Here is a 24,682-nt window from a genome sequence, read left to right as displayed (position 1 = left end):
CAGTGGGATTATATATGAGAAGGACGGACTCAAAGACTGTCGTGTATCACATATATATTACATCGATGTCCAAAATCAATGCATCATTAATGAAACTGAAACAAAAGTACTGAATTTCATGTGGAAGACCAAACCTCAGCATTCAGGAAAGTCTTATACAGGAGCAAAGATAATGGACGTTACCCGGAGTTTTCCACTGTGAAACCAGGAATAACAGCTTAAAAATGTTGTTGGATTTCTGTGATCTAAATCATTGTCAGCCTGGCAGGCAAATAGCGTGGACACCAAAGTTTGTGAACGTGAAAACCTGAGAACAAAGACATGTAGGATTTTAAATCGGTACCTTTAAGGTTCAAAATACTGGGGATGGAGACAAGAGAAAAATCACAATAACAACACTGGTCCGGTCGGGTTGAGTCAAACGATGATGATCACACGCGTGGGAGATGGACACTGATGCAGACAGCCTCAGATCTCAAAATGGTGGAGCATTGCTCAAACTCTTATAGCCTCTGGTGCCTCCACCTTATCATAAAAGCCTAAACATTCACATGCTTTTCTCTCACACGGCGCCTAAGCTACGACCTTGGCTCCCCGTTTATCTGCTCCTGCTGAGATGGGGCAGAAAACTCCAGCATGCTCTGTTCTCTTCTAATCAGACAAATAAGGCGATGACTTTCTGCAGCAGTATTATGCATCATAAAACAATATCATTCATCCACAATAAATCAGCAGTCTACTTTAATGCAAATCAGTTTAACTAATGCAATAGTTGTCAGCTTCTTCTAATTCAGGAGAATAATGCAAACTAAAACTACATAATAATTCACAATCTTTAGTTAGGGGTATAACATGGCATAAAATAATATTATAATCTAACAGTATGCTGCTGCCTCTCTCTCATGTTACTTAAAAAATTAACCCCACAGCTTCAATAACCGTATCTAAAAATCTCTCAGTGAAAGTTACGGTTGTAGGTTTGGAAACATTTTGGGGTAGCCAGTGTGAAATAGAGACAGGGCCACATTCTTTATCTAGTCATTGTAATGAAAGAAGCACATTAAAAACTATATGAGAGTTTGCTTTTAACAAGCATGTAATGACTCTACTTAGTTTAGGTAGTCTTAGGGAGTCAAACTGAAAGTAGCATTTTGTGGATGTTTTCCCTGCTGCCTGATTCCATCAGTCTCTTAAAGCATCATTTTTTATGCGCCCTGGTGTGACAGAGGTTTCATGGCGCTACAGGTTACCTGAGCACATCAGGTATATTACGGTTGAAAACCAGTGCCCGGCCTTCCAGTGGGTGTTCGACCCCTCGTGCACAGCTCAGGAGTCTAAACGACCCAGCAGTTATGGACATGTGTGTTTTTGGTGTGCTGTCCCTCGTTCTCCCTGCTTGCAGGTATATCTGTGTGTGTGTGTGGATGCCGGAGTTTCTGAGAGCACCTGTTTACAGGCACCTTCAGGCCTGGTGGGTGTGGCCCTGCCAGGTGGTTGGCCACACTTGAAGACCATCACACAGCTGATCAAGCCTTGTCAGAGGAGCTACTTAAGAATGCGGTGGCGCTCTCTCTGACGCTGGATCATTGCGTGACTTCACGTTAGTCTCTCGGCCAGTCAGTACGGATAGTCTGCCGCATTGTATGTGTCTTACGGCTGCCTGTTTGTTATCTCCCCAGGAGAAGCGTGGAGACGAGAGGGCAGCGAGCACGGGGTGCTCAGACACTGAGGAGCGGAGACAAGGAACACTAGCACTGGGAAGAGGACATTTCACGGGAGTCGGGAACGCACTGCGGATTTATTGTTATTTTCCATTCACCGTAAATAAACGCACTGCTTGCATTCAGAGCTCCGTGCCTGGCTCCTCCTTCCTCACATCCCCACGGTTGACGCTGGCCAACCGTGACAAATAGCTTTTCTTAGATTCATTATTAGTTCAACATTGACAAATAGTAGTTGACTAATATCAGGAGCCAAAAAGAAAACAAAAAACAAACTAAATAAATATTTCAGACGCTGAAAATAAATTATTACGGTTGTTTAAATTTGCTGTCAGCAAGTTAGGTCTAATGCATGTAGTCAATCTAATGAATCAATATTACATGTAAAAAGTACAGAACTGAAAATGAAACTAAAATATAACGGTAAATGAACTGGTTCTTGTATAAAACCTTTCTACTCTCTACAACTTGCCTCATTCATGCACTCACTTTTTTCTATGCTTTTTCTCTGTAAGTGCTTTCTATCTAACATTAATACGCATTCATCCTCCCGATGGATGCATCGGAGAGCAACTTGGGGTTAGCATCTTGCCCAAGGATATTTGGCATGCAGGCTGGAGCAGGCGGGGATTGAACCAGCAACTTTCTGATTAGTAGGTTTCCTGCTCTACCTGAGCTACAGACACCCCAATTTGTGGTGCTCTGGAAACAACACGTTCTCATCCCAACAGGTAACGATGCTATGTGACAAATCATCGGTATGTGTAAATGTGTTTTTTGTTCTAATCATGAATCGCTTTGTAAAACAAGACCTGATAGGGTTAAGGTTAAAGTTATGGTTAGAGTTAATGTTAGGGATAGGGCTGGAATGGACGGCTGGAGCCTCTCCTCCAAGTGTGTGTTACTGCCGCCATCAGCATTCTGTTGTATTCTGTTGTCTGCTTTTCTCTGTAAGCGCTTCGAGCCTGTACTTTTTTGCTTTAGCTGAGTAATGAAGTTGAATCAGTACTTTAACTTTCACTGGAACAATAGTATTTTTACTTCTACTTAAGTGGAGAATGTCTGATCTTTTGCCAACTCTGGCTGTCTCTCAGTCTTGGAATACCCACTTGTTGTCCAGCGGTGTCCTGGGAATATGGGAACTAGACAGACTGGGGAAACAATGGGAGGAGACACAAAGATGGAATCACTTTTACCATCTTTTATGTATTTGCTGGTCGTCTTATTTCTTCTATTTTGCAAGCACAGTGTTGCAATCATTGTCTTTGTGGTACAATGACACAGGTAGAATGCAGGTGTTTTCATGTAACACGATGCCAGAAAGATGAGTAATGTGTTTTGAAGAGAAGATAAAACATCATGTTTGAACAAAGATAAGCAGCAGACACGTCTGTGTGTGAGTTATTCAGGTTCAGTAAGAAGGTAATATGTCTGCAGAATTTGTAATTCTTATGAAGATATTGCTTGTACAATAAATAAAATCCCTTTAACTTCTTCTGGAGAGTGTCTTTATATATTTAGTCATTTTGGGGCGATCCTTTATTTAGTAGTAACTCTAGTCGGGGATATATATCAGAGTTTACTTTCAGATATGAGCATTGTGTTTCCTGTGGATGAATGAATGAATTATTTATTTATGTAATTTTTGAAAGACTGGCTCATGTAAAATCTCTGAAAGTATGACAAAGCTCTCCTGTTACACTTTATGGACACCTGAGCGTCACCATGAGGGCCTGTCTTTATTCACTTTATTCACTGAAATCCACTTTTATAATGAATTCACAGTAATCACTGACACCTTCAGAGCATTACATTCATTAAAGACGTCTTCTACACCTACTCTTCCAGACGACCGACACATGCTTCAACCACTGCAGGTTAACCAGCCACTCATCAGTAAAGCAAAAACTAAATGTAAATGTCCTCATGTGGAAAAGACTGAAACACAACTCCCATATATCACTAATGTAACAGATCCATTTAGGGAGAGTGAGAACACTAGGCTGGATGTGTTTTAATGCAGGAACATTCATCATGTCTTCAGTTCAACAAATCATTTACATTGAATATGTGAGCTGGATGGTTACACGACACAATGTGATTATCAACAATAACTGCAATGAACGCTGGTTTGAGGGCGGAGTCAAGGAGGCCATTTACGTGAAAAGGGAAAGACCCTCTCTGAATCAAGGAGGGGGCCTAAGGGTACATCTGTCACCATCTTACAATGCTGTGATTGCAGCCGTTCTCCAACTCTCTGTGAATGGTACTCAGGACCATTGATCAGTGGTTGTTGATCAATGGTCATGAGAATTTGCATAATCATGATTAAGGAACTGACCTCCCAGCCCATTGTTCCTTCAGTCGGCTGGTTTCTCTGACTGAAAACGCTACGTCCAGAAGAACAGAATCAACTTTTGGAGATTTACTTCCCTGATGATTGAGCACGCATCAAGACCTTTTAATCAGGCCAACAAATATCTTGTACTCAATTTTAGCAGCAGCCATTGTGACACTGATGATAAAACTTGTGTAAAAGTGCGAAGCTGTAAAAAAGTAATTATAAAAAAGCGTTTTTGTAGCTGAATGTTACTGGATAGCTGTTTCATCTGTAACACATCAAAATAACCTGCTAAGGTTTAATAGGCTATAAGGAACACACTCACTTCCTGAGCCCTGGGCAATAAGAGACGTTTTGTGTTTTATGATTTATTGATATGTTTGATCCTTTCTGACCTGCGTTAATGAAGCAGTCATTAGAGCACCATGTCCGCTAGAATAGTTCTGTAGTTTGATGCTTGAGTCGTTGCAGACTTGTTGAAACTCCCTCACCCGTCAAAGCAGCGTCTTTGTTATTCGAGTCCAGCAGATGGCAGTGTTTCACTGTCTGACGGCTGTCTGAAGCTTCAGCTGGATTATCCGTTTTCATGTTTGATTAGAGGTTTGTGTGTGTGTGTGTGTGTGTGTGTGTGTGTGTGTGGGTTTTTAGCCACGAGTTGTCTACGATAAAGCATATTGAATGGCCTGTCTAATATTGTTAGAATTCTCCTTTGGGTTAGTTTCATTACTCAATCGGGACATTTATTTGGAAAAAGAAAAAAAGAGGGAAAAAAAAAGAAAAAAAAGAAAAGAATTAAAAATAAATAAATCCTCATAGTTTACATTTACAAATATCAATACTGAATGTTACGTCCCTCTGCAGCTTCTAATCGTCTCAGTGTTTTCAGCTGGTGCTAACTGGCCACACCTAGTCAGGTGTGGATAAAAGCATACCTGAGGCAAGCTTCCCGGCAGTGCACTAGTCTTTGCCTTGGTGGCACCAGCCATTTTAGCCAACCTGGTTTTCCATTTTAGGATGAAACCTCTTCTCACCCACACTCTGCTATTCATCTCTGTTTTTATGTTGCGGCTTTTGAGCCGGGTCGTAACACTGAAGATTACAGTTCACGTTCACAGCGAGCTTCGTCGAAATTTACAATGAGACCCTGAGGGACCTTGTGTTCACCGGCAAGTCCAGCAAGAGACCTGAGCATGAGATCCGCAAGACAGCCAGCAACGAATTGACAATCACTAATCTCACCTATGAGCGGGTCTCCAATGAGGATCAGGTACAGCAGACAGACATCTGTAGCTCAGAACAAATTAATTTCAAATCTGCTGACAAATTGTTACCAAACTTTGAAAATACATCAAACTTTATCGATGCTCTATGTTTTAAAATGTTCCCTCGTCCTCTCAGGTTCTCCGTCTGATTGCTTTGGCCAATCAGAATCGCTCCACTGCCCAGACAGCCCAGAATGACCGCTCGTCTCGCTCCCACTCAGTCTTCCAGCTGGATATTGAGGGAGTTAATGCCGGCAGGGATGTCAAGTGCAAATGTATCACACTGGAAGTACCAGCATCAGGAATGTGGTTTCTTCTTTTTGGATCTATAATATTTAGTCTGGTTAGTTATTGTTACTGTAACCAGTGCAAAATCTGCTCTGATGACTCAACGTTAATGTTTGAGCCCCTGAGCGCTAAAAGAAGTGTTTTGTAAAGTATTAAAACTACCTTTAATGGAAGGAAAAACGGATCACTGCTTCCTATAAGAGTTGGTTTTCTCTGTGTGTGTAGCCACTCTGTGCCTGGTGGACTTGGCTGGCAGTGAGCGAATGGTGAAGAGCCAGTCTCAGGGTGACCGTTTCAAAGAGATGACCGCCATCAACAGCTCACTGTCCAACCTGGGCGTCGTTATCGCCGCTCTGGCCAAAAAGGTCTGCAGCTGCAGTTTCTGTAGTCTTAGATGTCACACCTGCTTTCTTTACATTTACAGTATTAATGATTTTTTTGGCCTTTGTGTTCCAGGAGACTTGCGTAGCTTACAGGAACTCGAAGCTCACGTACCTCCTTCAGGGATGTTTGGGGGGGAAACGGCAAAACGTGAGTTTGTTGACATCACAAATCTTTATAATGACGACACATAAAACTGAAGGAATTTATCCCCAAAAAATATTTAACAGCGTTTGATCTCATCACTTCAGATTGTGACTGTTTATTCTTTGGCACTAATTTTGGATGTCTTTATTTGCAGCTTGATGTTTGTTAACATTGCTCCGGAGCCCGACAGCTTTGGGGAAACTCTGAACTCATTGAGGTTTGCCAGCAAGGTCAGTGCAGTCTTGTTTCCAGTGTTCATTGGACAGAGTACATTAATGATGTCCTTACATCAGCTGTTTATGGTAAACCAAAGCCATACTCCATATCCATTTTAATACCTTGGTGTGTAATTCATAATCACATTTTGTCTGAAGAGTAGGGATGTTCCTGGCGTCTTATTTACTAGTCGACTAATCGAGGGGGAAATAATTAGACTAACCAACTAATGTAAAACTAAGGAACATTCAGATATTGAGTTGATTTTCAGAACTGATTAATAGAAACTGTCAAACTAGACGCAGAGGTATCTTAAACCATTTATCACATTCTGTTAAATACAAATGAAAATGCATTACTACAAAAGATGTTCTATTAAAATATGACAATCATTTGAGAATCTAAAAGTACGTCTAAGTGTGGCGAGAATGATTCAGGTAATACATTATACAGCCGTTTTCTAGTCAGGTTGTGGGGGCAGCAGGAAGGACTACTCCTGACCACAGCTGATAGATGTAAACTGGCTAGCATGACCAAGGATGCTGGGGCCTCCTACTGGTAGGACGTGCCCAGCTGGAACAGCCTCCTGGCCAAGGTGGCTGTCACCTTTTGATGTGAAGGAGTAGTGACTCTACTCTGAGCCCCTCCCCCATTGACTTAACTGCTCTCCTAAAGGAGAGGTTTTCCACCTCTCAGGAAACTAATTTCCTCTGCGTGTATCTGCGATCTCAGTGTTAACAAGAAGATCAGGGTAGATTAATAGATTTATGGTGTTTCTCAACAACAGTGCACCATCTGGTGGTAGATCGCTGCCTAACATTTAGAACACAATGTACCAGCATTGGGCATCAATTAAAATGTTAACAATTAGATTGAACGACTGGTAAGTCTGATACAGACTAGTGACAATTAGTCGACTAGTCACATAAATCCCTGATAGAGCCCACAGAAGTGGCCTGCACCATGTGCGTGGCTTGCTTTGCAGTTTAACCACCAAAACACTCGTCTGCAGTGGAATTTCTTTGAGCTAATCGATTCATTTATTTCATTTCTTCTTCTAATTAATGTGGAAAATGGTGGCAAAGGTGGCTGAAATGAGTGATTCCTAGAGTTACATGTCAGTTTACAGCATAGGGATTAAGTTTACAGTATAAATACCACTGAATTGTACAAGGATTTGAAGTTTCACTGTAACTTTAACATTTTTGACAATTTTGTTTTGTTTTCTCCCCCACAGGTGAACGACTGCGTCATCAGGACAGCGACTGCCAACAAAAAGTAGAATTATTAAAAAAAAAAAAAAAAACCCTGAGTTTTCTACTTTTTAGGTTCATCTCAGGTTTCCACGCTGAGTTGGTCATGACAGTTGCCATGTGTGATGGCATGCCACACATGGTAAGCTCCACACCTCACCACCCGTTGATTCACTTTAGTTTAATTTACAGTCACTACTTTAAAATATTCCATTTATTGTTCAATATCGTTTCTTTATTAAATGTATTCATTTTTCCATCACACCTTCCAATGTTTATATGGCGTGCACACATATTAACCTTGCAAGGTCAAAGCTCTGTTTTATGTTATATTAATACATCTTTGTTTGAGTTACCTGGGGGTTGGTGTCTCCTCCTGTCTGGCAAAGGGCTGGGAGACCTGAAGTACTACTGACAGCCTAATTGGATTGCACCACATGCAGGTGAACGACTGCGTCATCAGGACAACAAAGTAGAAATTATTAAAAGAGTAACTTTTATATATGTGCGTTTAAAGCAGGGTGTCAGTTTTTTTTGTTTTTTTTCCACATATGTTGGATTATGTTTCTATATATATACTTTGTAAAGGGTATTTTAAATTAATGAAAATGAATAAATATGATTGTTTCTTTTACCTGTTTCGATGTCTGCCATATCATTAGTATGTTTCGTGGGAATTAAATGTTTATTTAACATGTACGCTATTACATTTACTCTACAAATAAAACCAAATTTAAAGGCTGTTGCATTTTATTGCCTTTTTTCTTTCCTTTTCTTAAAGTTATGAAGGCATCTTGGATGCCATTTCAGTGAGTGGGGGTTAATGCCCCACACTCTTTTCTGTCACTGCTTTGAATGCACAGACTGGTCTTAATGTTGATCTTTGTAATCTTCAGTGTTACGACCCGGCTCAAAAGCCGCAACATAAAAACAGATGAATAGCAGAGTGTGGGTGAGAAGAGGTTTCATCCTAAAATGGAAAACCAGGTTGGCTAAAATGGCTGGTGCCACCAAGGCAAAGACTAGTGCACTGCCGGGAAGCTTGCCTCAGGTATGCTTTTATCCACACCTGACTAGGTGTGGCCAATTAGCACCAGCTGAAAACACTGAGACGATTAGAAGCTGCAGAGGGACGTAACACCTCCTCCCTTAAAAGGGTTCCTCTAGGACCCCTAAACAAATTAAAAGTTCCTCTGAAGCAAGTTGGCATCTTTAAGCATGGATGCCCCTACATGAGGATCTGAAGTTGCCACACTGAACACACAAAAAGTAACATGTGACCAACACAAAAGAGCACAACAGTCAAACCCAAAATGATTACCTGACCTGCTACAACACAAAACCAAAAGTACACTAAAAACAACAAATCCCTTACTTTCCCTACCCTAGTCTTCAGTGGTGTACCAGGCTCGAGGCAACTTTAAACGCGAACTCGAGAGCAGGCAGCAGACCAGAGATATAGTCTCCTACCAAACTCTGAAGCGTACCCCCACCCAGGATAGCCACCAAACACAAACTAAAACAATAAAGCAAAACAACAAACAAGTGCTTCGATGGAAGGGCAGCACAGTCACCCAGCTGAAACACACTAAAGGGAGTTTGCTCAATTACACTGAACACCATCACTCACCCACTTAAAAGCAAAACAAACTGACATTCAGTCTCCACTAAAATGTCCAAAGATCCCGGACGAGCCACCACTTATGTTATGTATAGTGTGATTGGGTCATCTGAACATGCTACCTATATAAATCCCAGCAGGAAGCATGTTTTAATAGTGTGATTGAGTCATCTGAACACGCTACCTATATAAATCCAAGCAGGAAGCATGTTTTAATAGTGTGATTGGGCCATCTGAACATGCTACCTATATAAATCCCAGCAGGAAGCATGTTTTAATAGTGTGATTGGGTCATCTGAACACGCTACCTATATAAATCCCAGCAGGAAGCATGTTTTAATAGTGTGATTGGGTCATCTGAACACGCTACCTATATAAATCCCAGCAGGAAGCATGTTTTAATAGTGTGATTGGGTCATCTGAACACGCTACCTATACAACGGAGCCATTAACCACGTAAGGTAGCATATTCTGATAAGTTAGCACGGATTGATAGACAAGACTATAAATTTACGCTACGGTAGGATGTTTTGACAGAACACCTTTTCTCGTCGCCAACATTTTTCTTTTGTTAAGGTTACTGTTATCAAGGCATGGTAAATGAACAGTAAACCTTGCCTGATGACTAATCTTCCCGTTTCCCTCTCATTGATTTATTTGGGTTGTCATGGCAGAAGTATTAAACAATGCCTTTTATTAGAACATAAGCATTTAAATGGAGTAATTGTATTTGAATTAGTTAAATATGAGTGGGCAACTCTGACCATGACAAGACTGCATTTGCTCTAAAAACTTAATAAAAAATTTAGACATATTGTTGTCATTATTTTTACTCTTCAATTTTATGTGTTTTTTTCTTTAAGATGGTATCAGAAGTTGCTCCTCCACCAGGAAAAAAACCATCTACATATATTCTTTCACTACATCCACGATTCTCCTCTGTGGTCTTCCTCATTCATCCTGTTTGGAGCTTAATGTTCAACATCCTTTATCTGTTAAAATTACAGAAGGAGAAGAAAGTAATCATCAGAGCAGGAATCATGATAAATGATAAATAGATTACCAGTACATACAAACATAACACTTGCATAATTTCTCTGATAACGCTGCATTGGATGGGTTTATTAACTGTGGGCTGAAATTGTACTACAGTCTGCTGGTGAGGAACTTTTTTGAGTGTTGAATAAAATGTCCTCCACAATCTGTATATGAATTGTCATTAAAACCACAGAGATTCTTACTTATAAAGGAAAGAAAAGTGGGACAAAGCCCATCAACATATAGTGTATATTTTCTGAAACATTACAAAGATGCAGGTAATTCTGGGTTCACCTGAATTACAGATTAGACTGGTGGACAAACAGATGTTGTGTACAACTGGTGACAGCATCAGTGACAACAAATTAATCAGCGAGGCTGGAAGCAGAATTAGGAGGCGTCAGAGTCAGCGAGGGTCAGAGATCGACGAACAAATTGCCCACCTTCATGGATAATGCATCCCCCTCAGAAGGATTCAAAATTAGGCCACGAAGAACAGTTCAGGAAACCTATTTTGTTTCGTCTGTGAAACTGTATAAATAAAATGTAAATTATGTTAAAGGCAAACACATTTGTAAGCCATAAGAAACAAACATGCTTTGCAATATACCTTCAAACATCTGTATAGATTTGATACATTATTTATTAACTGAATTTGCTAACATGTCTTACATAGTGAGTGTGTCACGGCTGCCGAGGCGAGCCGTGCGGAATAAATGAGGATCCAATCACAGGCAGTCGTGGAGAAGTGAAGGTGATTTATTGAACACAAAAAGAATGTGGACAAACAGCAAACGGGGCTCGAACTAAACTAAACTGGGAAACAACTAAACTACAGAGCACAATCCTGATTGAAAACGAGCAGAGGAGAATGACAATGAAAAGCAAGGAGAAGGCACGGTGGATACACTGAGTAATACAGACAAACCAGCAACATGCAGGAGAACACACAGGGCTTAAATACACACACACCAGTAATCAGGGGATGAGAGACAGGAGGGCAACACAGCTGGGAGAAATCAGAGCTGATGGGACAGGGGAAATGTAATCTGAACATACTCACATCAGACAGAGACCTTCACAATAAAACAGGAAACTCAGACACGGGGAACCAAACAAGACACAGATCTAAACAGACAGCTTCACAAACAGATGGGGTGACACCATAGACAGACAGAGACACAGACTCAAAGGCAGACCGAATATCACACATAGAACTCAAACAATAATAATAATCATCATCACCATAATAAACTAGAAAATGATAACTAAAAGCACTGGGTCACTGACCCAGGACCATGACAGAGTGTTTCTTTTACTGATGATATTTCAGTGATATGTATTTTTTATGACTAAATAATGCTCTATCGAACACCTGGCAATAACAGCAGGTGTGGCAATTTTGTAATTTGTTGTTTAAATTTGATATTATTGTAGGCAGTATATTTTCTTAGCCTTTGTCATACTCATGCTTAACCCTCTCAGGCTCAAATTAAGTTTTTGTTGCTAATGCACAAAAGAATACCTGCAGTGGTACTTCTGAGTAAAAAACTCATGAAATATGTATGTGGGGTGATCAGGTTGTTAGCTTTTAACTGTTGCATATCTGCAACGCCTGCCTTGAGAGGGTTAACAAAGCAATCTCAGAAACCGTACAGTAATCTTGGGTGTGTGGGGGTCACCCAGAGTCAGAATCTAGTGAGATATCAGTGTCACCTCTTACAGTTTTCCTGTAATCTGAGCTCAAATATGAGAAAATATAGAGTACAGTACAGTAAATTGGGTAAATTTTACTGTTAATTTTCTCTGAATCGTACAGTAATTTGGGCTGTGGATCACAGGGTGGAGTGGAAAAAGTGGAAAAGTGGAGATGAACCAAAACTGGGAGTGGATTGTGAAGTACAATAGTGTCAGGACCAGAGTTGGTCAAGTTACTTGAAAAAAGTAATCAGTAACTAATTACTGATTACTTCCCCCCAAAAGTAATCCTGTTACTTTACTGATTACTTATTTTCAAAAGTAATTAATTACTTAGTTACTTTTTAAAAACACGATTTACAACCTGAATAGGTGATAAAGCGATAGATCTTTCAGCCCAATTCTACTTTTTCTGCATAATTCATCATATAAAATGTAATCAAATGGAAAAGTCTCTCTTTTTAAAACTTGTTTAATTAGTTTTAATCTTTTAACTTTATGCATCAAGAAAAAATTGAATTATATGTAACATTCTCTGACTGGAAGAAATTTGTTTAATATTTAAACTTATTTTCTGCCCATTCCAGCACATAAAATAAAATATTTTTTGTGTTTACACTCACTCTTTCAAATAGATGCAAGTAAAACACAGCAGAAAATAAATAAAATCAAAGACTAGCGGTCCTTTGGCTCTATTTTCACCTGTAAAGCAGGAGTAGGGTAGGCGGAGGTTTACCCTGGTGCAGGTGTGCCGCGGTCAGTTGAAGAATCCGCGAGTTTCTCTGTGACTTTCCCATTACGTCGTAGCGCACTCGGTGCTTGCTTGGAAGTTTAGGGGGTTTTTTCGCCGTAAAAAGAAGTTTTCTTCCCACGCACAACGGACACTAATGTTTTTGTCACTTTTTATGGAATCAAACTCAAAGTAAGGTCAGTACTTCCACGCTTCAAATGCTGCACGCTCATATTCTCTCCCGCACTCGATATATTATCCATTGTTGATCTGCACACAGCTGTTGTCACGGACGTTGCACTTGCTTACGTCACTGTCATGAGACATTCTCGCAAAAAAATCACTGTTTTAGTAACGCAGCGTTCCTACGGGAAAGTAACGGTAATCTAATTATCGTTTTTGCAATAGTAATCCCTTACTTTACTTGTTACTTGAAAAAAGTAATCGGATTACAAGTAACGCGTTACTGCCCATCTCTGGTCAGGACACAAAATACTGCATTTCTAAGCCAGTCGGCACCCGTACCGTAATATGCATAAGAATAGTGCAACAACATTTTAGGTGCGGCTGGCTTGACTGTGTGGTCGTAAGTGAGGGCTCACTTGACCGCGGTCAAATATGGTGCTGGAGAAACAAACTACAGAGAACTTCGTAAAGAGAGTATTGAGTGTTTTGGCGATGTAAATGGACTGGTTCTTATATAGTACTCAAAGCACTTTAAAGAACTTGCCTCATTCAGGTGTACGCAAGCACTTTTCTCTGTAAGCACTTTCTGTGTAATGTTCACACACATTCGGAGAGCAACTCTGGGTTGGTATCTTGCCCAGGGATATTTGGCATGCAGACGGGGATTGAAGCACCTTCCTCTACTACCTGAGCAAAGCCACCCCATGTTCGTCTGTGCACAGATTTCTTTCAATACAGTATTATCACAATTGTGCAAAAATACAGGCATGAAAGCTTAAAGTGCGCGATCACAATAAAGGTGACGCTCAGAGACTGACTGAGTGATCTGAGAACTCATCAGCCCTCATCACTGCCTTCACTTACTTGCTGCTATGGGTGCAGGAATAACATAGTTATGCAGTTATCTGGGACTCTCCACCATTTGACCTTAGAACTGAAGAAGCTTCTCGGATGAGAGGTGAAACGTCTTCAAGTAACTTAAAGAAGTCCAGACGCTTTTCTTTACAAGCTCCTTTGACCAGTTATGCAGTTACTTTCTCAGTCTGCTAGAGCCTCCACTTGAATGCAAGAACCTTCATTTATCTTCTCAAACGGAATTCAAAATGTTTTTTACAAATTGAAGGATTAAGATATAAATCGCAGAAGCATCGATCCACACATTCAAAGAAGAACAACCCAACAAACTCTTCATAAAACTCCAAGAGATATGAAAATCTTTATTTCTGTCTATTCTGTGTTGTTAATAACATCACATCTTCACATAGTAGCAAAAACATATTAAACAAACATTAATCTCAACATGCATACTGTACTTCAAGTTTCTCTCATGGAAAGGCCAGTGTTACTTTTATAGTATCCTTTCCATAAATATCATAAATATCTTTACCCATGTAGTGGAATTATTTTATTTTTTTCATTTTAGTTAACAAGTATAATGTGACCACATTCACTTTTTATCAGGACAAGCTACACCACCACGGTGGTTAGCATACAATAACACTGCCTTGTTCTCAAAGCTTCTTGCTAACTGTACTTTTTTCTGAGATGTTCTCTTTAAGTAAGGATACTGAAAGTGTAAGCAGTGTATACGGTCACATCACGTGCTTAAGGTTGTGTTAGCACTGATAATTCCTTCACAGTTCTTTAAAGATGCTGAAGTCATCATATCAGCTGTAAATGCAGTGCTGCTGCTGTCCTTACGCTATACTTTCAAGCATCACACTTTCTTACTGACCAGTTTATTTCCACTTTTTATGCTCTAGTATGGTGTGACTGAATGAAGTCAGCAAACCAAATTCTGTCCATCTGAGGATGAGAAGAAACTTGCATGAAATGGGAAGAATGAGATGAAGATGGCTCCTATGCTTTAGACGTGGCACTGTTTCTGCCATTGTAAGTACGCTAATGCTTGAAAGATCCATTAAAAGTCTGACACTTCACTCTTCAGCTGGAGCGTCCATCAAGTTTTACATTCCAGGTTTCCTCGTTGGGATTACGACTCAGACGATGATGTGAAAAATTAGTTATTACATTAAACCCATAAAATCAACACTGGCAAAAAAGCCGTGCACTTCACAGAGCAGCTTTCTATGGCCGAGCAGCTCCTGCAGGTGTAAGGTGTAGGTGTCACAGCACTCTGGTCCAAAGAGGTTATGTGCAGCATGCAGACAGAAAATGGCTTTACAGAATATGACTGAATGTTGAGGCACCAAAACACACTCAGTCTGCCCCTCAGTCTGATCAAGAAGAAAACCTGACTGAGCGCTTCATAACATCAGTACGATGATGTCCCAGAGGCCATGTTCAGGTTATTCTCCCGTCCACACTGAGCGGGCGGATCAGTGGAGTCTGCATTAGCTTTAACAGAAAGGTCTGATTTAAGCAGGTAAGCTGAATAGACAAGAAAAGCTAGAAAGCTTTATCAACTATAACCCCAGCGAGGACCTTGACAGGTGTCTTGTGTACAGGTGAAGGCTGGACAGTCAGCAGGATGCCTTCCTAACATTTGTCATTCCCAGCATTGAACCGTTTCCTGGCACAGCCTCAGTGAAACAGAGCATCGTTTCCACCCCACAGTTACAGACAGGCTGTGCTTTTCTTTGGTAACACCGTCGAATGAGCCCCGTGTCCTCTCTCAGTAGCTGCTTTCGTGTCCTGTCAGGATGTACAGGCTGCTCAGTGCTGACGGGTCATCAGTCGGTGTGCTCTGAAGGATGATGTCTCTGCACATTGTCAGCAAATGAGAAGGAGATGAGTTGTAAAGGAGAGCCAGAGAAAGGCAGTACTAACCTAAAGCCAGTGCCTCCACCTGCTTCTACTCCTCCCACCTCTAGTACTAACACTACTCTACTGATACTACAACCACTGTAGTTTGACTTTAATGCTACACACTGGTACAGTACTGGTACACTTACTGGAGTTTTACTCCTGTTCCTGCTCATCACCACGCCTACTACTTTTTTAAACTTTATGATAAGTGTGAACATTTACACACCAGCATACAAACAAGTTTAAAGTAGAAAAAAGGAAGCAAAGAGCTGAGAAATACATAAAACATAACACAGAAGAAAAAGAAACCTTTGCAGGGATTCCTTCTACACCCAGTTTGAGTAAAAACTAACTGAAACACAAGGAAAGAAGATAAGATCCACTAAAATAAGGGTTGTATAATAATACTTAGTACTGGCAGCCAGCAGCGCCAAGCCTCAGCCTCCCAGTAGACACACCTATGGTACCGATTTAAAATCCTACATGTCTTTGTTCTCAGGTTATCACGTTCACAAACTTTGGTGTCCACGCTATTTGCCTGCCAGGCTGACAATGATTTAGATCACAGAAACATTTTTAAGCTGTTATTCCTGGTTTCACAGTGGAAAACTCCGGGTAACGTCCATTATCTTTGCTCCTGTATAAGACTTTCCTGAATGCTGAGGTTTGGTCTTCCACATGAAATTCAGTACTTTTGTTTCAGTTTCATTAATGATGCATTGATTTTGGACATCGATGTAATACATATGTGATACACGACAGTCTTTGAGTCCGTCCTTCTCATATATAATCCCACTGTTTTTGCACTTCAGATGATTCCAGTAATGACTGATTTAAAAAAGAAAAGTGAAATATTTCTAATGAACTCACCACGATTCTTATTACAAACTTCATTAAGAGCTGCTGGATCAACAGGGGTGTCCTGGATTTGTTAGTAATATAATATAGTAATATATTATTATTAGTTTTAATTATTTAGTCAAAAATCAATTCCAGACTGCTCTGAGCAACATGCTGCAGCGAGAGTCCTGACAGGGACTAGAAACAGAACATTTATTGGCTCCCTGTTTTATCCAGAATAAAAGATTCAAAATCCTCACATAAAAGGTTTTGAATAATCAGCCCCTGTCTTATCTTAATGACCTTATAGTACCATATCACCCCATTAGAGCACTTCGTTCCAAGTATTTAAAAGTAAAATGGGAGCCAGACCCTTCGGTTTCCAGGCCCCTCTTGGTAAATGGTAAATGGACCGGTTCTTATATAGTGGTTTTCTACTCTGAGCACTCAAAGCTTGCCTCATTCACCCGTTCACACCCATTCATACTCTGACGGATGCACCGAAGAGCAACTTTCATGCAGGATATCTGGCATGTAGATGGGGAGTAGGTGACCTGCTCCCCCACCTGAACTACAGCCACCACTTCTGTGGAACCAGCTTCCAGTTTGGGTTTGGGAGACAGACACCCTCTCTACTTTTAACATTAGGCTTCAAACTTTCCTTTCTTCCCTGAATCCTCCCTTAGTTAGCCTAAGTCTAGGCTGCTGGCGGGTTCCCCTGATGCACCAAGTGTTTCTTCTTCAGTCGCCCTTTTCACTCACTATCTATTTAAACACCTCTCTGCATTCAATCATTAGTTGAGAATATTCTCTGGCTCTCTTCCCCAGATTGTCTTTGTCCCGTCTTCCTCCTCTCACCCCCCCAACCAATCGCAGCAGATGCCCGCCCCTCCCCCAGCCTGGTTCAGGTTTTCACCTGCTAAAAGGGAGTTTTTCACCTTTGTGCACCATAATTGCAGGGCCTTTATCTTAAAATATACAGTGTCTTGAAGTGACTATTGTTGTGATTTGGCACTAGCATAAAGAAAATTAGCACTAAGGAAAGTAGTTTTCTGTACAAAGTGTCAGGTAGACGGTAGTTGGTAACTTTAATGGCTGTTTTTCTTTGGAGGGCTGCATGCAAACACATAGGCTGCATTTCCTAAATCCTTGGATCTGAGTAACCAACAGAACAAACACTCTAGTGTGACTCCTGCTTTAATGCTACCATTAATGCTAGCAGTATTCATGCTACTTCCACATGCTACTCTGAAAATCACTTCCAGGTCTATTAACAATAGTATCAAGAAAAATACTATCCTGATTACTTCTGATGTACTAGGATTACTAGTTTCTCACAGTGATTAATAGCTCTTGTCAGCTGTTGAGCTAGTTAATAGGTATGCCCTCGTTGTCATCTGTTGTGATTTTATTTTGAAAGGATGCTTCCTGTTATGCTGCAGAGTGCACGCGAGAGTTCAATAATAAAAACTAAGTGTTGTTCCGGTGAAAAGCCGATGCCCCACGTGTGATTATTCCTCCGTCTAGACAATATAAGTATCTTCAATATTCATGCAGATTCCGCTGGAAGACCCGTCTCTGCTAACAGGTTATGGGCCCAGGAAAACATTGAAGCTACGCCAGGGGAAAGTTTACCACCAGAAAAGTCGCAAAGTACAGCGTGTTCGGTGAGGGCTAGCGTGCTAAGTTAGCACCATGAATAAGCGTGCTGGTGAACCCAGTGGCCGATGGGCAAGGTTGGTTTTTGACGGAGATGAGAAGAATTATGAACTGTGGGAGACAAAATTTTTGGGACATCTTAGATTACAAGGTCTAAAAGACACAATATTGAAAAGTGATGACGACGATGAGGACGACGAAGATAAGAATGCCCAGGCCTATGCAGAGTTAATACAGTTCCTGGATGATAAGAGTTTATCGCTCGTGATGAGAGAAGCTGCCGATGATGGACGCGAGGCACTGAAAATTTTAAGAGACTATTATGCAGGAAAAGGTAAACCAAGAATTATCAGCCTTTATACCGAACTGACTTCTCTGAAGAAAGCAAGCAGTGAGAGCGTCACGGAGTACATCATACGCGCAGAGACATTTATTACAGCCCTGAGAAATGCTGGAGAGACACTTAGTGATGGTCTGCTTGTAGCGATGGTGTTAAAAGGTTTACCAGAAACATTTAAACCTTTTTCCGTTCACATTACGCAAAGTGAATCAGAAATCAAGTTTGCGGAATTTAAAACGAAACTCCGCAGCTATGAGGACACTGAGAAAATGCACTTAATGGAACAAGAGGATAACATCATGAAGGCGAGAGTGCAACCCAGCGTGAGACCCGCAGCAGCTGCTAATGACCACAGGAGAGACATGTCAGACATAGTCTGTTTTAAGTGTGGCCAACGGGGACACAAGGCCAGAGCATGCCGCTACAGACAGTGGTGCGGTCACTGTAGGAGCAACACCCATCGAGAGTCGACTTGCAGGAGACGACAACGGAATGATGAAGCACGCACAGCCTCGGAGGAGGGCGACAACGCAGAGAGCGACGACACCTATGTCTTCCGGATGAGCGATGACTACGCGGCACCTCAACAGCCACAAGACATCAGGACCAAAGGCCTAATGGTGGATACTGGCGCAACATCACACATCCTGAATGATAAAACAGCGTTCAAGAAATTTAATGACGAGTTCCAGCCGGGAACGCACTGTGTGGAATTAGCTGATGGCACCAGGTGTAAAGGAGTGGCTGAAGGCAGAGGAGATGCAGAGGTGTGCTTGATTGACAGCAGAGGGAGACAGTGTAAAACAACACTGAAAGACGCCCTATGCATTCCCTCATTTCCACAGAATATCTTCTCTGTGAGAGCGGCCACCACGAACGGAGCCACTATCATCTTTAAGAAAGGAAGGAACGTCCTTCAACACAGAGACGGTACAAAGTTTCACATCCATGAGCACAACAGACTTTATTACCTTGAGACTGTAAGTGAGTACGATGATAAGTGTAATAATTGTTTTGATGTGCAGACATGGCATGAAATTTTGGGACATTGCAATCATAGTGACATTCTGAAGCTACAAAATGTGGTTGAAGGTATGAAAATCAAAGGGAAAACTGACAAAGAAAGTTTGAACTGTGAGGTGTGTATTCAGGGAAAATTTGTCCAGACTAGGAATAGAAACCCTGACAGGAGAGCTGAGAAACCTCTCGAGCTGGTACATACGGATCTAGCAGGGCCGATAGATCCAGAATCACGAGATGGACACAGATATGCATTATTGTTTACCGATGACTTTTCCGGTGCAGTATTTGTATATTTTCTCAAAAACAAAAGTGAAACAATGCAAGCAACTGAAATCTTTTTGGCCGATACAGCCCCACTCGGGAAGGTAAAGTGTATCAGGTCAGACAACGGCACAGAGTTCATGGCAAAGAGTTACCAGGTATTGTTAAACAAACATGGAATAAGACATGAAACTTCAGCCCCATATTCCCCTCACCAGAATGGTACAGCGGAACGTGGCTGGAGAACACTTTTTGATATGGGGAGGTGCATGCTTATTGAGAGTGCCATACCAAAGGAATTATGGACGTATGCAGTTCAAACAGCGGCTATCGTGAGAAACAGATGCTTTAACAACCGGACAGGGCAGACACCTTACTTTTTGCTGACTGGGCGGAAGCCCAATCTATCCAGAATGCGAAAGTTTGGGTGTGAGTGTTATGCTTACAAGCAAAACAAGGGTAAGCTGGATTCTAAGTGTACAAAAGGGATTTTTGTAGGCTACGACAAAAACAGTCCAGCATACAAGGTTTATTTCCCAGACAGCGCCAAAGTGCAAAAGTTTAGGCTGGTTAAGTTTGTAACCAAACACAATGAGGAAAAGCAAACACAAACTGATACGACATCTGAGGATGAAGACATACAGGTGAGGGAGAGACCAAACGTGAACAGGGAAAGCCCCAGTACCAGTTCACAGGAACCAGATACTGACAACCAACCAGAAGTGAACAGTCAGATGCCACTTAGTGATGAGACTGAAAACTCCAGAAGGTATCCTTCTAGAACAAGAAAGAAACCAGATTATCTAAATGAATATGAGTCAGGAGAAGACATTGATGATCAAGTGCTGACTAACATAGACTACTGTTACAGACTGATAAGTAACTCACCCGTGACATTCAGTGAAGCTGCAAGGTCACCCAACTCTAGAGAGTGGAAAGCAGCTATGGATGAGGAAATGCAATCCTTAAAAGAGAACAACACCTTTACCCTAACAATCTTACCTGAGGGAAAGAAAGCAGTGGGGGGTAGATGGGTATATGTGAAGAAAAACAGTGGTGATGGATCAGAAAAATATAAAGCACGGTACGTAGCTAAAGGTTACAACCAGTGTTTTGGGATAGACTATGATGAAACTTTTTCTCCGACTGCTAACCTGACAAGCATAAGAGTATTGATGCAGTGTGCAATACAAGAAAACCTGATTTTGCATCAGATGGATGTAAAAACCGCATACTTGCATGCACCAATAGATTTTGAAGTGTATGTTGAGCAGCCAGAAGGCTATGAAGTAAAAGGAAAAACAGATGAGAAACTGGTCTACAAGCTGGAAAAGTCACTTTATGGGCTTAAACAGTCAGGCCGAAACTGGAACAGGACATTACATGACTATTTGATAGAGAACGGTTTCATGCAGAGTCCTGTAGATCATTGTGTTTACACAAGGAAAACAGGAAAAGAAAAAGTGATCATGATCATATGGGTTGATGATATTATTATTGCAGCCAGTGATGAAAGGGTTTTGAAAACTGTGAAGGAAATGCTAACTGCAAGATTCAAAATGAAAGATATGGGGAAACTCAAACATTTTCTTGGTATTGATTTTGAGCAAAGCAAAGATTGTGTAAAAATGTTACAAGAGAGATATGTAGAAAACATACTGGAAAGATTTCAAATGCAAGACTGTAAACCAAGATCAACTCCTTGTGAACAAAGGTTGAACTACAATGATGATGCTGAGAAAATGAACAATGTCAGAATGTACAGAGAGGCAGTAGGTAGCCTTATTTACTTGACCTCTTGCACACGACCAGATTTGAGTTTTGTTGTAAGTAAGCTGTCACAGCACTTCAAAGAACCAGCTGTGGAACATTGGACTACTGTGAAACATGTTCTAAGGTACCTGAAACAATCAAAAGACAAGACATTGTGCTACAGGAAAAGTGACAAAGATTTGAGAGTACAAGGTCACAGTGACTCAGACTGGGCTGCGGATGTGACTGACAGGAGGAGTACTACAGGTTACTGCGTAAGCCTGAATGAAGGAGGTACTTTGGTGTCATGGCGAACAAAGAAGCAGCCAACTGTTGCCTTGTCAACTTGTGAAGCAGAGTACATAGCTTTGGCAGCAACAACACAAGAATGTTTGTACTTGACACAACTGTTGCAAAGCATGTATGAGCATCAAAAGAGACCGCCAAAGATTTTTGAGGACAATCAAGGGACTATTGCATTGGCAAAGAATCCTGTTAACAGACAGAGGTGTAAGCATATCGATATCAAATATCATTTTGTGAGATCAACAGTTAATGCTGGAAATTTGATATTGGAGTATTGTCCGACAGGTCTGATGGTGGCCGATGTTATGACAAAGCCAGCAACAAAGGGGAAGTTATTGAAGTTTGAGAAATATATGTTTGGAGTGTAAACAAATAGTAAAGAAAAACTGTTTCTTTTGGAATGCATGTAAAGCTGACAACGTGAGTGCAAGTGGGGGTGTTGAGCTAGTTAATAGGTATGCCCTCGTTGTCATCTGTTGTGATTTTATTTTGAAAGGATGCTTCCTGTTATGCTGCAGAGTGCACGCGAGAGTTCAATAATAAAAACTAAGTGTTGTTCCGGTGAAAAGCCGATGCCCCACGTGTGATTATTCCTCCGTCTAGACAATATAAGTATCTTCAATATTCATGCAGATTCCGCTGGAAGACCCGTCTCTGCTAACATCAGCATACAGTTAACATACCTGTTTGTTCCCAGAACTCTGAACACACGACTCTCATCTGTAATTTCTTGTGTTACCTGCACATAAAGTGAAAATTCACATGTGTAATGACTTAGAACTAATATGATAAGCACATGATACGAGCTCAGCCAACGTTGGATGAATTTACTAGTTCATCACCTCATCTGAATGGAAACTCCTCCCTTTGAGGCCATGCTTCCAGAACGCCAGCACACTATCCTGCAAGCAGACTGACAGAACAGGAGGTGTCACTCAGCTTTCAGGACACACATCAGCTCTCATTCACTTTGTTTGTCACATCATTATTTCTACCTAGTGTTTCAATGGGGAAGTCAAAGACTATTTCTGCAGCCAGCTGTCTGGATGGAAGTCCTTGCAGGTTCACGATCTTTACAGTTCCTGTCCAAACAGTACACAGATTGAGAATGAGCATGAAAGACATTTGAAGGATTCACAATATGCGAGGGGACTTACTTTCCAAGGTGATGAGAACAGTGTCTCGGTCCAGCTGGGTTACCTGCACGACTCTGAGTGCTCCACTATCTCCTGATGCACGGAAAGAAGGAAGCTTGTTGCAACAAGTTGAAGCTTGAAGCTTCAGGAAGTCAGCAGAGACACGCAGAAACGGTCCTACCTGGCACTGGAACAGGAGCGCCGTTCAGCTCTATAATATCAAACCTGAGCTGTTGGCCGGTTGGTGGTTTATCATTACTACAGTCTCTCACTCCAACACACAGCTGAGAAGAGAATCTGGGAGTCTGATGGCGAGTTGCTGTGAAACAGTCACCAAGGAAAACAAAAAAAACTAAATAAATTCTCATGGATGGTTAAGTGATGCTTGTTAAACCTGAGCTGAACCTGTTCATACAACCGTCAAAAACAGCACAACAGAATTCTTGTATGATTATTAAATCTTGAGATTAAAGATAAACCGATGCCATCCATCCATCCATCCATCCATCCATCCATCCATCCATCCATCCATCCATCCATCCATCCATCCATCCATCCACCCGTCCATCCATCCATCCACCCGTCCATCCATCCATCCATCCACCCATCGATCCATCCTTCCATCCATCCATCCATCCATCCATCCATCCATCCACCCGTCGATCCATCCATCCATCCATCCATCCATCCATCCATCCATCCATCCATCCATCCCCTAACTGCACGTCTTTGGACTGATGCCACTTTTCCATAATGTTGTGACACAGGCGTGTTTCTCCAAGCAGCACTGTGTTAGGACTGCAGACAGGCTTAACACAGAGCTCTGTTCTCACAGTACATACATTATCGTTATGAAATGTGCGAGACATTCACAAAAAAACTGTCAATTATCTGTGCTATGTGATCTAATGGTGCATGCTGGCGTTGAACTGTGTGCTGATAACACTGTTCCTGTAGCACAGAAAACACATGGTAACCATTCAGTTACACGAGCTTGGACCCAGAGAAGGTGCTGTTGGTGTTTTTGGACGGCGTTTATACAACGTTTCTTTTATTTAGTCTCTAAAATCTTGTTGGGCTTGAATAAAAAGTATGCATATGTTATTAAAAAACAATGCATGCTTCAGATTTTGATATGCTGTCTGTCTACTTTTATGTAATCCAGGTCTAATGGCTGGTTTGCATTGTGGAAATAGGGTTAGAGTTAGAAAGGAAGACATTTATTCAGGTGGCAAGTTCGACATATCTGTACAAACCTTTAGATGCATGAACTTTTGAAGAGGCTCATACCACAAGAGTAAAACCAGGCCAGATGGGACAGCCCCGCACAGATATGTACTATCTGTGTATGGGTTTCTTGCTGAAACAGAGAGAGCAGGACTAAGTGTCTGCAGTTGTTCTCCGTGAACAAACAGACTGACCAGAGTAACTCGGCATTGCTTACCTACACTGCACCTCCTACAACCTTTAGTGTCAGGAATCTTTACAGATATGGTAAACTTTCTGTGGCCAACAGAGAATATCCAGGTCAGAACAAGCAGACAAAATTGGGTTTACAGTATCCTCCTTCCTCAAAATCAAGTGGTAGCATCATACATGACATTATTAACACTGCTGCACCTACAGCTCCTGTTTCCCTGCATCTGTGATGGCGTGTCGTACCTGAGACTGATCCGCTCAGTGAGGCGGTTGGTGCTGAGCGACAGGCTGCTGT

The 24,682-nt window shown here is 41.3% G+C and overlaps 2 protein-coding genes across 2 annotated transcripts in view; one reads left to right on the top strand and one right to left on the bottom strand.

Moving 5' to 3' along the window:
* Nucleotides 1–24,682, top strand: part of LOC113035143 (NACHT, LRR and PYD domains-containing protein 12-like) — a 140,408-nt gene that overhangs the window by 90,715 nt on the left and 25,011 nt on the right. The gene's annotated exons all lie outside the window — the stretch shown is intronic.
* Nucleotides 14,080–23,439, bottom strand: LOC145425239 (mitogen-activated protein kinase kinase kinase kinase 2-like). The gene is made up of 6 exons (XM_080298264.1): nt 23,150–23,439; nt 22,990–23,061; nt 22,828–22,914; nt 22,675–22,745; nt 22,516–22,571; nt 14,080–15,605 (listed from the first exon to the last, which is right to left on the bottom strand). Exons 1-6 carry the CDS (start codon nt 23,334–23,336, stop codon nt 15,518–15,520), a joined length of 561 nt encoding a protein of 186 aa, XP_080154390.1. The 5' UTR covers nt 23,337–23,439; the 3' UTR covers nt 14,080–15,517.

This window comes from Astatotilapia calliptera, chromosome 3 (genome assembly GCF_964374335.1).
Source record: "Astatotilapia calliptera chromosome 3, fAstCal68.1, whole genome shotgun sequence".
NCBI classification, from domain to species: Eukaryota; Metazoa; Chordata; class Actinopteri; order Cichliformes; family Cichlidae; genus Astatotilapia; species Astatotilapia calliptera.
Note: the sequence above shows the minus strand (reverse complement) of the source record. Positions and strands in the feature narration are given on the sequence as shown.